General features: G+C 38.2%; 2 protein-coding genes across 3 annotated transcripts; both read left to right on the top strand.

Moving 5' to 3' along the window:
• The first annotated feature begins 461 nt into the window (after positions 1–461).
• ier3ip1 (immediate early response 3 interacting protein 1) lies at positions 462–7,506 on the top strand. Its single transcript, XM_082157721.1, has 3 exons — positions 462–615; positions 1,781–1,882; positions 6,848–7,506. The coding sequence occupies exons 1-3, from the start codon at positions 525–527 to the stop codon at positions 6,901–6,903; spliced, it is 249 nt and encodes an 82-aa protein (XP_082013847.1). The 5' UTR covers positions 462–524; the 3' UTR covers positions 6,904–7,506.
• Positions 7,507–9,307: 1,801 nt separating this feature from the next.
• hdhd2 (haloacid dehalogenase-like hydrolase domain containing 2) lies at positions 9,308–17,232 on the top strand. Of its 2 annotated transcripts, XM_082157702.1 has the most exons (7): positions 9,308–9,323; positions 10,057–10,153; positions 13,030–13,238; positions 15,493–15,577; positions 15,677–15,893; positions 16,755–16,818; positions 16,888–17,232. In XM_082157702.1, coding segments are annotated over exons 1-7 (798 nt in total). In that variant the 5' UTR covers positions 9,308–9,322; the 3' UTR covers positions 17,013–17,232. The 2 variants fall into 2 exon arrangements, with proteins under 2 accessions (XP_082013828.1, XP_082013829.1); XM_082157703.1 differs by lacking the exons at positions 16,755–16,818; positions 16,888–17,232 and adding an exon at positions 16,681–16,734.
• The last annotated feature ends 7 nt before the right edge of the window (positions 17,233–17,239 follow it).

Here is a 17,239-nt window from a genome sequence, read left to right as displayed (position 1 = left end):
TGTATATATATATATATACATACATACCCTTTGAAGTGTACATTTATGTTATCTGTGTGTTTCCTGGGAATCAAACCTACATGTTCTACTGAATACAAGATTTGTCATATATATTATTATTTAGTTATTAAATGTACTATCACATATTATCATATAATGCAGTTCATATATTCGTTGTATTCTATCCTGCATAGTATAGTGTTTTATTATTATAAACGTATGCTATAATTTATAAAATAATAGGTCGCTGTCATAAGATACAAATAAAAATCTACAATGTATTGAAATACGTTTCAGCCATGTAAATACAGTGAGCACGTGATGCAATAGCTTGGCGTACACAGTACATGGATAAATTCAGAACAGCACACTATTTACTATTTATTAGTTAAAGTAACGTTAGTATCCTATAGTTAGTGGTTAGAGCAGTATATGTTTGTGTGTCAATCAAATCTTGTAGCGGCGCGTTTGTGACGTAATCCTGCGCGACGCAAGTCCTTTTACGTCAGCACAATAGTGCCAACATGGCGTTCACACTGTACGCACTGATTCAAACAGCGATATTATTCACTAATGCTATCGCCGTTCTGCACGAAGAGAGGTTTCTCAGTAAAAGTAAGTTATTATGAATGGTTTTCATTATGAAATATGACAATAGGTTTGTTCAGTAATGTAAATGTGTGTGTGTGTATTGCCATCTGGTTTGCTAGGCTAGAGTTAACGTCTCCTAAATGTGCAGTTGACTATAGAAATATGAAAATGTTAACATGAATTACCCTGGTAACGGTAGCTTTTGTCTTCACCTGAATGACTTCGAATCTCTACAGTCTGTACTTTTAACAAAATATTCAACGTCAGTTCACTAGTGTCATATAATGTAAATGTACCGAAGTCACATGAATCGCTTAGTGAATATATTTGAAATAAAAACGAAATGGATCAATAGAGTTTTTGTAGCCCAAAATGTGCAGAGCTGATATTTTGACAAAACTAAATAGCTATTTAACGTTCTTCGAGCACTACATAATCCCCATACTTCTATATTTGTGTTATTTCATACTTCTAAAACATTTGAAAATACTAAATGAATACCATTAAGGCTGGACATTGACACAGATTTCGCGATTCTACTCAGTTCCGATCTCGAATCAATTCGATGCGATATTGACTCAAATAATTTATCTTGTTTATTGCTAAGTCGAGTCAGGACTGAACTGTGAATAGAAGGAAAGGGAAAACAGGCTATATTTGCAAATAGCTGAACGAAGAAAATCTCAGTAAAAAAGAAGGTTAAATCATAGTTTAAGAGATTTTACAGTATGGGACATTTCCACTGGAAAGACTTCAAATCCAGGCAAAGTGTTGAGAAATATGTTCTTGTTAATAAAGAATTTACAATGCAAAACAAATAGGCCTAGGCCTAAATGATCAATAATTTCAACTGCATAGTTTATCTTTCAGCAAACATTTGAAATCGGAGTTTATGAAAAGAGAGAGAACTAAAATTCTCCCAAAGGAAGTGTTTCTTCCTCAATCTTACGGAATACACATACATTGGAAATGTTAGTAGCAGTTAGGGAGCTAGCTGGAGAAACATTATGCTGAATCTGAAATTGTACTTGTATTTTTATTTTTTTTTTAGATATATTTTAAATGTTGAGCAATATTTTTGAGGGATTATCCGTGCTCTTTTCCCTTGAATACTGTTAAAAAATTGTCAAATGCGTATATAACATTATAGCATGCTATACACTATCACTGATAAACACATTTGTTTCAGTTGGTTGGGGGGCAGAGCAAAGTATTGGAGGATTTGGAGATGAACCCGGGATTAAAGCACAACTTCTGAACCTTATTCGTTCCGTCAGGACTGTCATGAGAGGTATGTTCGTTTGAAGAGTCAGTACTGATTTATACTACTTTCCCACCTCCAGATCATGGAGTGTCTATTACCATCAACAATCATTAATAGAAAAACTCATTTATCTGTACATTTGTTAAGCCTTGTATCTTAAAGTTGGCATGAAACGAATGTTGCAATAGTCTTTTCTTCCCTATTATGACTTATAGAAAAATTGTAGGGCGGGACTTGATTTTGTCTATGGTGAATTGATGGATGGTTGTGGTTTGCTATTGGTGGATCTCATGTGATTGACAGGTTATTGTCCCGCCCTCACGCCAACAGAGGTGGGGAACTCGAGTTTCAAATATAAGGACTTGAGACTTGCATGTCTAAATGAAGAAAATGACTTGACTTGGGATCCAATGACTCGACACTTGAACTGTATGACTCAACAATGACTTATAACAACTAAAGTAATGAAATTATTTTTTAAATGGATCATCTTAACATAAATTTCGAATGAAAATGTAAGCTACAGAACCACCAGCACCAGTGATCAGAGTCTGCGCGGGGGAAAACAGCGCGGTGAGAGCGATAAATACAGAGGGTAGAAGAAAATATCCCATATAGTTTCTTTTAGATATTTGAAATTGACCATATCAGGGCTCCCGACTAACATTTGAGAGCAGTAGCAGCGGTGCCACTACGTTCCACAGATGGTGGCGCTGGGGGGATTGCTAATCATAAAGACAATTTAATCATACAATTAAAATTGTTTTGCATTAAAGGTGGGGTAAGCAATATTTCAAAACCCCCTGTTGGACATTGTTGATATCTGAAATAAACCCAAACAAACACACCCCTCTCTCATAGCTCCGCCTCAAACTCACCCTCTGGACAGCGTTTCTAATATTAATGCGGGTCCTAAAGCTCTTGTCCAGATATAACCCTTTATTTTCCAGTGATTTCTTCTGAGCTTTTCTCTTTTGCATTGTGTCTAATCTCTATTTCTGCAGTCTTTCTTCAAATCTCCCTCTTGATCATTCTCTCTCCTCCATCGTCATACGCCCCTGTAGTGGATTTTTCCCTAAACCCAACTATTCAGAATAAAACTGTTGCGTCTACTCATCGACACAGAGCGTCTACAAATTGACACTTAATAACTTTTATACTCCAGCTCTTGCGTCTTCAGTCGACAACTGGCCGAGTCTCTTACCCTAACTTACTTGCTTCCCTAAACTGACCTGCTGCGCAGCAGAAATGAACAGACAAACATCAGCAAATGTCCTCTAAATGCTTTAATCACGGCCAGGAGATCTTCCCGAGCAGTTCTCAGGGAATCTCTCCCAAGAAGCAAGGCCGGAGGATCTCGGACAGATTCCATTAAGAATCCCACCGTAAAACACATATACAACAGTTTTTATAGAATCGAGAAAACAAACAAGACTAACATGTCACCTTCAATATGATTGGTTCAATTGGTTCAAAAGCCCCAACCTTTTTCCTCTGTCACTGGCACAAGCAAACTGTTTTAATGATGACTTCATTCGTTAATCACAAGATTCTAACAGACTGTCTAGTTTCATTTCCCAAACTATGTTATTTTTACATATACATACGCACAAGTCAAAGTTTTCCATTGGTTTTGTCACAGTACATCCTGTTCAAATTGTTAATGTTAAAGTTATAAGGTTAGATGTTAAGCCTTGGTTATACTTTCGCCTGGCTCCGCAGCGCGAGTCTCCGCAGACTGCGCACGCACCTCCGCAAACGGACGAGGCGTTTATACTTGACGCACTCGCCGTTGTACTATTCTGTGAAACGATAGGGGGCGACTTGAGTAATTGTCCTCTAAACCATCAGGACTCAGCGGTGAGAAGAAGAAAGCTACACACGTGACAATGTTTATTTTAGTACACCACCACCAATACCACACTACAAAAAGAATCGTTTAAAACCCAGTAAAGCCTGAGATTATTACTCGTGACAATAAAACAAATTATATGGATATGAGAATGTGTATACAATTTAACTAAATTAACAATCTCTAACATTTTCTAATTTCACTAAACATTTCATTGTTTCGTGAACATTTTTATTAAACATGGACCTTTATGTTCATTAAAAATACTTTTTATGCTATTGAATGCTCATTTTTTAAATGTAAGCAACTAATTTAGACGTGCAAACTGGGTGCCGGTGTGGTGAAAAGTTCTAGCTCGGCCAGATTCGGCTCGAAGTCGTTCATCTTCGGATGCGGCGCCGCGCGTGTTGTTACAAAATCTGCCGTACACACCGCCAGGCGAAATGGGCCCTTGCGCACCCAACGCGCGCGACCGCCCACACCGCGATGACGTCATTTTTGCCGCGCGCACCTTCGCGCTCGTGCGGACGCGTCGAGTATAAACCAGGCTTTAGAAACATGGTTAGTTTAATATACAGTTTAAAATTTCCACGACACCCCCTAATGCTGATTGGCTCACACATTTGTTGTTGTTCTTGTTCGTGTCGTCTGACTAACTTCCAAACAGCGTTTTTCAAATAACGCTTACCCCACATATATAATATGTGCAGTTACTAATAATATTACATGTTTGTTTCTTGGAAATGAACGTTTGACAGTAAAGCTCTGAGCTTGAGTTGAGATGCAGATCAAATTAACTTTTAACAACAGCCTAATTTTTATAGGGAAATAATTATAATATTCTACTCTAATTAAATGTACCATTGTTCTCTTATAGTATCATGCTGAACTGACCGACAGCTTCAGTGATTATAAAAGGAGCGCTCTTTACTTTGTGTAATTCTTCTCGGTTTAAAGTTTTTGTTTTTCATGAGACTTCTTGACTTCCTACTTCATACAGTATAAAAAGTGTCAAACTTTGACAAAAATGGATTTCTTGGTGATTTTTATATTTTATAATAGGGATTTCATATCTAAATATAGGTTTAAAAGCAAAACGTGTGAAAATAAACTATTATGGAGTAAAAATGGCTAATAAGTGTTCCTCTGCTGCCATCTACTGGTTATAGTGGTAATTTCATATCTCTTTTTGTTTTTAATTAAAGGGGTCATATAATGCCATTTTTGTACAAGCTAATATGATTCTTTAGGGTCTAAATTAAAAGTTTGTAATATACTTTAAAAATTCTCATTAGAAATGTAAGAAAACACTCATTTTACCTGGTCAAAAACAGCTCTGTTTTCAGCACGCCGTTTAAGTGCACGTGTCTTTAAATGATAATGAGCTTTGCTCACCCCGCCCCTCTGTTCTGTGCGCACACTGTTTGTAACACAATAACCATAACGCGTTGTTCATTATAAACGTGGGATTATGAATTATATTGAGAACGTCGTACATAGAAAACATGCCGTAATGTACCCTGAGTGTAAACAGCCGCATTCATTGTGAAGCGTGCAAGCGATTTGCAAAGATTAATATAAAGATTAATATAACGTTACACTCACTTCTTCTGGAGGTGCAGCAGGAACACGAATAGTTGGTACTGATCCTTTTTTCAGGAGCAGCTTCTTAGCAAAACCAGCACTGACCTCGTTTGTAAAGCAGTCTGGTGAGTGAAAGGATTCACGCAAACATGGAAGCATTGCTGTTGATCGTGGGGAATATTCCCTTCGAAAACAAAACTCAGCCACTGCGTCTTCAGCGGTTCGGATTTAGGAACATCAAAATGACTTGTTCGTTATTACACCGAAGAACAGAACACCACACTCGCTTAGACACCATTCTGCTCATAGACATCACTCCAGTGAGCGTATCAACAATGACGCGTAGACTATGATTGACAGCTCGCTCACGTGCGAGGGCGGGTCTGTGTTGAAACGCGGCTGTCAATCAACAATCGTGGGAGGGACGTCGATTTTGTGACGTCACAAAATCGAACGGCTTGATTTGAGATGGAGGAAAACATATATAAGAAAATTTTAAAAAACCACGGGATGGATTTTTATCATTTTATGATGGTTGTGTACAGGCACTGCCAACACACATTTCAGTACAATCAACTTGTAAAAGTGCATGTACCATTATATGACCCCTTTAAAAGCGTTTGTTTGCCACCTGCTAGTTTTCCTACATCTTGAAACTTTTAGTTTTACAAATGGGGACAGTCTTTGAAGGATGACCAAATAATGTTTTTGGTTATCACATTAAAAATAACATTTAAACCGGATAATATTTAGAGCTTTGAAGTGCTGGAAAAGTGTGACGCTCTTGAAAGCCCATGATCAGTGCTTGAATTTCACACTCAAAAGTTTGTATGAACCCTGAGATGAATAAAAAAAACAAAAAACGATTCTGTTTCTGCCACAATACCATGGTTACGGTTAGCGTTACTACTTTAAATCCATGGTGGATGTTGGTGATTTGTGGACTGAAAAGCCTTCTATAACTTGTTCATGGCACAATGTTTCTACTGGTTTCCACGTCAGCTCTGTTTGATCTGATATGGTTTATAACAGAGAATTCTGCGCTAAATTTGAATGATTCTCCCAGATCTTGCAGAAATGTTATTAATGCTGTTCTGAGCTCGCGCTGCACTGTCTATTATTGCCCCGAGCGGATAAACGGTCCTCGCAGCGCAGCTCACTGTGACCTGACTTGATCTTTAGCAGGACTTGACTGACTTGGTTTGTGTGCATTGTGACTTGACTCACTTGACTTGAACATGTGTGGCGTTCTCCCAGCTCTGCACGCCTGTAAACACGTCATCAGAGAAGAAATGTCACTGCAAGAGGGAGGGGATGTTACTTGGATTAAAGATTACCAGACACATGAATAAGAAAGCATTTATAAAAAAACAAACAACAGAAATATTCCATAAAGAAACACAATTTGTCAATTTAGATTTCATCGTGACTTTAATCATGTTTCTGAAGAGAAAAATTGGTCAATTTATTGTTCCTGTGTCTTTATGAAATGTCTTCTGCACATGTTCCAGACTTCGTTCAGTATTAACATGTTTTCTTGTCCTGTTCCTCCACAGTACCTTTGATAGCAGTGAATTCCGTGTGTATCGTCTTGCTATTATTGTTTGGATGAAGAGAGAATGGACTGCTGCGGATCAAGATCTAATGAGGAACACAGTGAATGTGGCAAAGGAAAATGGACAGTTTTTGTATCTGTGGTTCTAAATGTTGCTCTCCAATGTCTGAAAATTGTATCCTGAATGAATTACTGTAAGTACTCTGGTAGTTTTATATGGCCCATACCAGTAAACATTTTTCTTTTTCATGTTTTGTAACTTTACAGAAGCTCCTGTCTCCATCAGTTTTTGTCACATTCAAGGTCTAGTAAAGTGTCAGCTCCTCAAGCATCAATGTATTTCTACAGTGGAATCAGCCATACTGTCTTTTGACACCTGAAATTATTTTCTTTTCCCCCAAAGCTAATCTTCTTGCGTCTTGGTTTCAAAGAGGTTTTGGCAAGCAAAAGTTGGGTTTAATATATTTGAAGTCTATGAGTTTTAATAAAGATGTGTTGAAATCGTAGTGTAGTTAAAGACATCAAACTTTAAGATACAACACACTTGGTCTGAAGGGATTGAAACGTTTGACCAAAGTTGCCTCTATCATTAGGAGCCAGTTATTTACCATTTATTACTTTCAGATTTTAATAAAATGATTGTCTTCATCGGTCAATGTATGTTGGAGAGTTTGTGTAATTTTTGTTTATTTGTACAAAGTGCACTATAACTTACCTGTAAATATTTTGTCATCCACGACCAGTCAGCATTTATTAGGTGAAATGGTTAAAGGCCCGTTCACACCACACTCGCTTAATTTAGTCCCAATTTGTAAGTCGCTTTGGACAAAAGCGTCTGCTAAATGACTAAATGTATATTAGAATTAGAAATAACGATATAGATATTAAAGAACAAATCGTTATGAGTATAAACGAATATCAAGCAAGCAGAGTCAACGTCAAAACTGTAGAGGAACGATGTCGTCGTTGGGATCAGAAGCTAAGAACGATTTTTTCCAGCTGATTAACGATAATAAATTGACAGCCAATCAGAATCCATTCTTCTTTAACGAGCTCGCGCATTTAAAGGGGCAGCTGCGCGCATAATAAACTGAACCTTGGTGTGAAAGTGCCTTTAATGTGGTGTTTGAGGGGGTAAGTTCAGTACATTTGGTTCAGTGATGAGAACCATATGGAGTCCATTAACAACACTAGATTACTCCATCAGGATTACAGTACCTTTTTATTAACAGTAGCCCAGACCACGGATAAAACGCTGAATTACAACCATATGCTCAGAACAGCGATTAAAGCCCAACCCTTGTATAATCTATGCTTAATGGTTATTACCGAAGATGATGTGTCTTTATACTTCTCCAATCCCAGGATTTATTTCATGGCAGAGAAAAAAACATGTGAATTTTTGGCAGCAAAGTTATATGTTCCCCATTACCCAAAATAAACGGGGATATGACACTGTCAGGATGTTAAAGATATATTGATTACTTTTATTTATTTGTATTTTTTTTCTTTTCTTAATTTGAATCACTTACTATATTCAATTTTACTTTAAAACAGTGCCATTAACATTTGGACGAATGTTAAAATGCTAAGAGATTTCTAATATTGGTAAGACAGTTATCTTCCTGAGACCCAGACATTATTATTATTGTTTAAAATTTTGAATTGTTCTTGGGGCAACATGTAATGAAAAAAAAAAGTGTAATAATTTGCAACATTTCCATAAAAATATCTAATATTTCATAGGAATATAGATATATAATTTCCTTACCTATTCACTTGAGTCTCCCAAAATGCCTGATAAACATGCTGTAAGTCCTGGTGTCTCTACAGTGGACATGTATGAAATCAATGCCCTGTTTTGTAACAGAAAGTCATATTATTTTGATTAGAAACCCCATATCATTTTCCTGAGATGTTGATTTATGACAAACAATTTCAAAATTAGTCAGATTTACATGATAGGCCTACTTGCTAAATATGATCATATTTCCACAAGAGTGCTACATTTGATCACTAAATTAATGTCAGTCATTTTAAAAGGCTAAGGAGAGGGAGTTGTCATGGTGAAGCCCTGCATGTGCTCTTTACAGACATCTAGACTAGACTAAAACTGACATGTATGCTGTCAGATAAATCCACCAAAATATAATGTCCACTACAGAGGACAAAAGTCTGTTCCTGGGTCCCAGGAGGATATGAATTAATGTTCTAAATGCTATTTAATCTGCTATTAAAATATCCAGCATATGTTTTTTATTCATTGAGTGAATAATCTGACATAGACAACCCTCTTAAATGATTATAAATTGCAATGGTGGAGAAAATCCAGTGTGCTCTTATTAATAAATAAATAAATCGACACATTAAATGTTTTTTATATAAAATAATTATCGCGTAGTTGCATGTGTATTTTCGACAGGCATTTTTAGGACAGCAAAATGTAAGACTGCGCCAGAGAAGGACCCCAGTCGGAAGTAAGTGTAGTTCAAAATAACTTGAATTGGTCAAATGTGTTTTATCAGAGACAATTTATGGTTTTATGCTTTAACCTTCATCGTTTCATCCTTCTGTATTATTTTAAAATACAAATATGTAAATTGTTTGGAAACGAATGAGTTGAGTTGTCACAGAGCGGGAATTTATCTTTGTTGATAAATTTGTTATTAACGAATGTTAATAACATGTCGTGTTTTTGTAGTCTAGACTCGGGTTTTCATGTTATAATCAATATATTAAAAACCCAAACACACATTACTCTATTTACATGTTCTTAGTTCGTTGTATTACTGAATGATTATTAAATGATTTGAGGCAATCTGCTTTACTTTATCCAAAGCTCTTGTTGTTTGGCAGCTCGTTTTAAATAAATGTAGGGTTTTCAAATCCTAAAAAATGATGTCAAACACAGATGAAGAGATGAAGAGATGTTTTGGAGGCCAGTCATTGTGTTTAATCCAGAGTTCATGGTGAATAAGAGCATTAATTGCACACTCGGAAACTGACAACATGATCCACAAAAATCCAGAATCTAAACGCCATCAGTCACGGTTATCCTCTTTTTTGTTTTGTTTGTTGTTGTAATATAGCCCAGCCAAAAGTTTTTTTTGTTCTTTACATAAAACCCCTAAGTGATGTGTTGAAGATGAACTCAGAAGGCTTCGGTTGACTGTGATGTCCTGTCTGTGTGTGTGTGTGTGTGTGTGTAAGTGGCTCTCCGCTCACTGAAAGCAGTTCTGGTGGATCTGAGCGGGACTCTTCATATCGAGGATGCTGCCGTTCCCGGAGCGCAAGAGGCTTTAACACGGTCAGTGTCGGGATTTGGGGAAAATATTGGCCGTTTTTGATATATAGCCTATATACGGATACGATAAAAAAAAAAAAAAAAAAAAATTGCATTCACAATTAAAATATATCAAGGCTGCATTTTGACAGATTTCAGAAATCAATTAATTTTGTTTGGAAAAAATCAGTATATAACACATGGTAAATAATACAGACAATTCAGCATGTAATGGAAGTTTTGATAGTCTCCTATAGGGTATGCATTGACGTCACGGAACACACCCTCAGCCGGACTGAGTGGCAAAAGATCTGCTGAGTGACTGGATTTAATTGGAGAAACTGCGAAAACGTGAATAAAAACTAACGATTATCAGTTTAAATAAAAGTTGGACTCGATAAAGTGTTCTTTACAATTTACCAAAGATCCAGTGATCCATGGATATTGACATGCAGCCAAGAATCATGTTTCCTGACATTTATATGTGCCTGATTTCAATGAAGGGGAAATGCATAAAGCACATTTGCCTGTGAATGCTTTATAAAAATACAATATAGGTAGGTTTAAATCCATGTGATCACTTTTTATCAATGTTATATGTATCATCATATCATCCAGCCCTAAAACTTGAATAGTTTTTTGTCAGTGTTTATCTAAAAAAACATTCAATTATGCATAATATACGATGAAATGCAAATATTTAATTGATGAGTTTGTCAATGCAATATATAACATTACAATATAATGTATTCATTCATGCTGAAAACCAATGCTGCTGCTCAGTCTTTTTGCCACTCAGTGGGTGTTACGCAGTCACTAAGGCCGACAGTGACGTCATGCGCGTACCCTCTATAGTCGTCTTCCCTATTGTGACGTATATCCCAGTGAAAAGGCTTCTGTAACAAGAACAAATGTAGGAAAGGGCTTGATTTTGTCCTGAATTGATTGGATTGTTGTGGTTTTGCCATTGGTCGATCTCATGTGAGCATAGGCAGAGTGTCACTTTTGTGTAATATTAATAATAATAATAATAAAGGGATTCAATAAATGATTAAAAGGGATTTAAGGGAATGAATAAATACATAAAAATGGTAAAATAATTTCTAGGCCAGATTGTAGTTATGAAGTAATCATTTTTTTATTTTAAAATGTAAATATTATTTGGCATCACTTTATTTGGCATATTAGGCATCACTCTTTTTCATATGCCTAATATGCATACGCAAACATTTATCGCCTCGTCACATTTATTCAGGAATTACATGAAGCATGATCAGATATTTTTTATTCAAAACAGCGAAATTTCATAAAAAGTTGAGTAGTTTGCATCACTAGATAGTCTTTTACTGTCAGTCGCTGAACATTTCTATCATAAAACAGTTGTCTAATACTTGCATCTTTACATGAACTCTCGTTGCATTGTCACAGTAAGACCCGCCTTCTTTGATTTGATTGGTCATCTCGATCATTTCAACATTGGCGAGCGCTGTTAGACCACTGAGGTAGAGTTAAATATTGAATCACCCTAAAAATGTAACTTTTTAAAGTTTTTGTCATCCTAACAACAAACAGCTTTACTCATTCTACACTAAAATAAGATAAGACAAATAAAATGAGAACATATGAATCCTATTACTTAATTTTTTATTCATTGCTCAGACAAAATCATTGGCTTTGGTCTAAGGGGGCAGGACTACAAAACATCTGCAGAACAGGAAAACGCATAAAAGTCCACACAAGACTAGGGAACGCAAGACCAGGGAACGCAAGACCAGGGAACGCAAGACCAGGGAACGCAAGACCAGGGAACGCAAGACCAGGGAACGCAAGACCAGGGAACGCAAGACCAGCGAACGCAAGACCAGGGAACGCAAGACCAGGGAACGCAAGACCAGGGAACGCAAGACCAGGGAACGCAAGACCAGGGAACGCAAGACCAGGGAACGCAAGACCAGGGAACGCAAGACCAGGGAACGCAAGACCAGCGAACGCAAGACCAGCGAACGCAAGACCAGGGAACGCAAGACCAGGGAACGCAAGACCAGGGAACGCAAGACCAGGGAACGCAAGACCAGGGAACGCAAGACCAGCGAACGCAAGACCAGCGAACGCAAGACCAGGGAACGCAAGACTAGGGAACGCAAGACCAGGGAACGCAAGACCAGGGAACGCAAGACCAGGGAACGCAAGACCAGGGAACGCAAGACCAGCGAACGCAAGACCAGCGAACGCAAGACCAGGGAACGCAAGACCAGGGAACGCAAGACCAGGGAACGCAAGACCAGGGAACGCAAGACCAGGGAACGCAAGACCAGGGAACGCAAGACCAGGGAACGCAAGACCAGGGAACGCAAGACCAGGGAACGCAAGACCAGGGAACGCAAGACCAGCGAACGCAAGACCAGGGAACGCAAGACCAGGGAACGCAAGACCAGGGAACGCAAGACCAGGGAACGCAAGACCAGGGAACGCAAGACCAGGGAACGCAAGACCAGGGAACGCAAGACCAGGGAACGCAAGACCAGGGAACACAAGACCAGGGAACACAAGACCAGGGAACACAAGACCAGGGAACACAAGACCAGGGAACACAAGACTAGGGAACACAAGACTAGGGAACGCAAGACAGGAATCATAACAGAATTGAAAGTATACATAGTCAACATGAAGACTGATTAAAATCAATTAATCAATATTATCAACAAATATGCTAAATGATTGACACCTATATGACATTCTGATTAGCTAAAACAAAACCCTTATTCTGCTTTACACAGAGTCTAGGGCTGTTTCAGAGACATGTGTCATTAAAAACAAAAACATTGATGTTACATAGTTGAGATATTTCATCTGTTGTTTTCCATAAAACTAATTACACATGTACAATATCATTTGTCCAGATTAAGACAGTCTCCAGTCACTGTAAAATTTGTGACCAACACCACGAAGGAATGTAAGAGGACCCTGTTTGAGCGATTGCGTCGGCTGAACTTTGACCTCCAGGAGCGGGAGATCTTCACGTCGCTCACTGCGGCCCGTAATCTGCTGGAGCAGAGAGCAGTGCGCCCCCTGCTGCTGGTGGAGGACAGTGCTCGAGAGGACTTCACAGGTGCGCTGAGTGATACCAGCCTATCTGAGGGCCGTTTACATCACGCCGTTTTCAACTACAAACGGAAAACTTCTAATGCGTTTTGGCTGTTCACTCACACAACAACATCGTTTTGGGTGCATGAAAACGCAAAGTTTTGGAAATGGGTTTCAAAGTGCAAGTTTTTCAAAACGATACGTTATCGTCTCTGTGTAAACGAATTTGTGAAAACAGTGACGTCATGCGCATGAGTATTACGTGTTCAGTCTATAAGCGCGTAATGTTTCTTTACAAAGTGACGTCGCCATCTACTGGCCTGACATGAATAACACAGAGATTTTAGTCGTTTTCGTGGATCCGTGTGAACGGGGATCGCTTTGACAACGTTGTCGTCTGTACGCGATAAACGCAAAGGAGAAACGTTTCAGTTTTTAGTACATCGCTGTCGTGTAAACGTACCCTAAATGAGATCAGACTTAAAATTGACAATGGATAAAAGGAAGGAGGGACCCGAGTCATATCTAGAAGCCTTGTAGCCTGGTTAAAACCAGACCATTCTCAGTAGTAACTGAGTTATGGTCTTGCAAAGCTTCATTAATAACTAATTTCACTACGCCATAAAAGTATGTACTCTTTTTGTGAAGAAAAGGTATTTACTTTTGAATGTGTAGCAAAAAAGTAGACAAGCTTTGGGACATACTACTTCGTCATCTTTATCGGACGGGATCTGTCGCGTGCGTCCTGTCACGTAAACTGCCCTGTCAATCATCTTGTCACAGTTAAAATCCTCTAATAAATCTAATTTAATTTTCTACCGTTTCGGAGAGAAATGTAGCAGCACGTTCATCTGCCAGTGGGTCTTTCATGGAGACTGTCCTCATGTGTTTGCAATTTGAATATAATAATGCATTTAAAAGCTGGTGCGCTTCACCAACGGACGTCGCTCAAATTCCTCTGGGCGCAATTGGATAGACCTAAAACCAATCAGAGCGATCGTCATCGTGTAAAGCCCGCCTCAATGTTTCTGATCGGTGCCTCGATTTGGACGGATTAGAAATCGGCTTGAATGGGCTCTTTGCCAGACTATTGTAGTAATTAAATATTCGCTCAGTTTTCACCAAAGCTCGTGAGGCACATTTGTGCACAAACACTGCCTGCAGAGACATTGCCTGGCAACAAGTCAGCTGCCAAAGCTTTCAGATGCAGCCCATAATATCATAGAGACTTGAGGGTGGAAACTAGATCTCCTTAGCAACTGCATAGCAGTGACCATTTACAACACCCTAGCAACCATGTAACAACGCTTGGGCAGCGTTGTACACCATAGCATGGTTTTGCACACTTTTTGGCCCCGTTTACACCTGGTATTAAGATGCGTCTTGGTCGATCGGATCACAAGTGCACGACGCTAAATACAGGAGTAAATGGGGTCTAAACATTTTGAGCTTGTCCACTTTTGAACACTTCCAGAGGTAGTCGTAAACGCATTCGTCCAGATTGCTTTCATAGTGTAAACACTCATGTGATCGAATGTGTTCAAACAGCCACTAAAGGCCGTCTACTCTCCTCCTACTGTCCTAACATGTAAACATTATGGGAAGCGCTCTAGCCAGACGGGATTTAAATTTTGTCGGCTGAAGACCCAAGTTTGGTTTGAAGATGAAAAACGTACCAAGCACAATGTTCTCTCACCATTCCTGATTTCTAACACACACTCACAGCGTTCGGCTGGATGGAAAACTAAAGCTGATGCTCTCTGTGTGTTTTTCGTGTCGTCTATGGGCGCGTGTTCATGTGTGAATTACACAAGTTTATTACATTTACCCGGCCATAGACCCTCCCCTAAAATAAATCAGGACAGAAGTGTTTGAATGTGGACAAAAGAGACGGATTAAAACACCTGGTGTGAACGGGAATGTGTCTCCCTCGTCTACTTGTGATTAGATCGACCAAAACGCATCTTAACACCAGGTGTAAACAGGGCCTTTCTGGAGAAAAACTTATGTATCCAGTCCTGCTCCCGGAGGGCCGCTGTCCTGCAGAGTTCAACCCCAATCAAACACCCCTGAACCAGTTTATCAAGACATACTAGAATCAAGTCTTACTAGACATACTAGAAACAATCCAGACAGGAGTGTTGAGGCAAGTGGGAGCTGAACTCATCGGGACCATGGCCCTCCAGGAGCAGGTTTGGACACCCCCGCCGTAGAAGAACCAGTTTTCCATGTTTGTTGTATAATGGTTTGTGTAGATCTCACACTTGCTTCTGCTGCAGGTCTGGAGACGTCGGATCCTAATGCGGTTGTGATTGGATTAGCACCGGACCACTTCAACTACCAGACCCTCAATAAAGCCTTCCGGTAAACCTACTTGATTTTGTAAGACAATCAAATTATTCGAAACCTCCCATTTAGTGGTGTAAATATTGCTGCTAATCCTCATCAGACTCATTTCATCAGACTCATTTTAGATGGTGCCCCCCTCATTGCAATCCACAAAGCTCGATACTATAAGAGGAAGGACGGGTTGGCTCTGGGACCGGGTCCGTTCGTGACGGGTCTTGAGTATGCGACGGACACCCAGGCCACAGTGGTGGGTAAACCAGAGAAAGCCTTCTTCCTGGAGGCCTTGAGAGACCTGAACTGCTCACCAGAGGAGGCTGTGATGATAGGAGACGTGAGTGAGACGACCACCGGCACACTGGCCTCAATCTCACCAACTCTGTGAAGATCATTGCTTATATTTCACTATAAAATATCAATAACAAAAAATAAATATTTATTTTTATAAACAAAAATTATATTTTAGGACATTTATTTATATATTTCATGAAAGTTAATGTCATTACATAATGAAAATAATAATAATGATAATAATAATAATAATAATAATTCGTAAATATAGTATAAATATTATTCAGTATATTTACATCATTGTATAATCTTTAATTTTTGTGAATCTTACCAAGCCTGTGAATAACATATCTTGGTCATATTTCACCCTAAAACCTAAATAATAATAATATAAAATTTTATTTTATATATATATATATATATATATATATATATATATATACAACATTTAAAAAAATTTTTAATAATAATTCTTGTCACATTTATTTATTTATATATGAATGATAATTAAGCACCCCCGGATCCATTATGGCAATACGAATTTTGGGGAAAAATCTGTTAAATCTTTAAAAAATCTTAACTGTCATGAAACTAATATTACAATGCAAAAATCTTAATTCTCTTTATGCAAATATTATTGTTACACTTTTGTACTGGGTAATATTAATAAACTACATGTACTTACTAGCTACTATAGGGTTAAGTTTAGGGCTAGTTACTTGTAATTAAGCATAATATATTGTTATTATTATAGTAAGTACATGTACTGTATAACTCACCTTAAAATAAAGTGTTACCAATATTATTTATTTCTTTTTGTGCAATTCCAGAAGAAATGCATGACTGGATTTGTTTGCTTTATAATTTAATCTGACAAACACCACCATCCAAACTCTCTGTGCAGGATGCCAGAGATGATGTTGGTGGGGCACAGAACGCAGGAATGCTGGGAATTTTAGTGAAAACTGGTAGGTTTTTATAATGCAGTGGTTATAGTTATTTTGCAGGATATTAATAAGCCTCCTTTAATTTTGCAGGTAAATATCGACCTGGTGACGAGGGCAAAATTAACCCGCCGCCTCACCTGACGTGTGACAGCTTTCCAGACGCTGTCAATCATATACTTGAACATCTCTTAGGATCTAAACAGTCGGAAAACTGAGTTTACAACAATACAAAGTAATAATGGTACTGTGTAGTTTGATTATTATTTAACTGTCACATATATATATATATATATATATATATATATATATATACACACACACACACACACACACACACACACACACACACACACACACACACACTGTAAAAAGAAAATAAACAAATAGGCTTAATCTCTATTACATAATAAAGATGCTGCACTCCTTCTGCACTTATTCTGGT

Source organism: Leuciscus leuciscus (genome assembly GCF_965113295.1).
Source record: "Leuciscus leuciscus genome assembly, chromosome: 24".
Classification (NCBI taxonomy): Eukaryota; Metazoa; Chordata; class Actinopteri; order Cypriniformes; family Leuciscidae; genus Leuciscus; species Leuciscus leuciscus.
The sequence above is the reverse complement of the archived record's forward strand: the minus strand, read 5'-3'. Positions and strand labels throughout refer to the sequence as shown.

Bases quoted from the DNA above. Each gene is read 5' to 3' on its own strand.
- hdhd2 (XM_082157702.1), top strand. The intron at 13,239-15,492 runs GTGCGCTGAGTG...CTTCTGCTGCAG, and splicing joins TGCTCGAGAGGACTTCACAG to GTCTGGAGACGTCGGATCCT. The intron at 15,578-15,676 runs GTAAACCTACTT...TCATTTCATCAG, and splicing joins ACCCTCAATAAAGCCTTCCG to ACTCATTTTAGATGGTGCCC.
- ier3ip1 (XM_082157721.1), top strand. From the start codon at position 525: ATGGCGTTCACACTGTACGCACTGATTCAAACAGCGATATTATTCACT. The intron at 616-1,780 runs GTAAGTTATTAT...CATTTGTTTCAG, and splicing joins AGAGAGGTTTCTCAGTAAAA to TTGGTTGGGGGGCAGAGCAA. The intron at 1,883-6,847 runs GTATGTTCGTTT...GTTCCTCCACAG, and splicing joins CGTCAGGACTGTCATGAGAG to TACCTTTGATAGCAGTGAAT.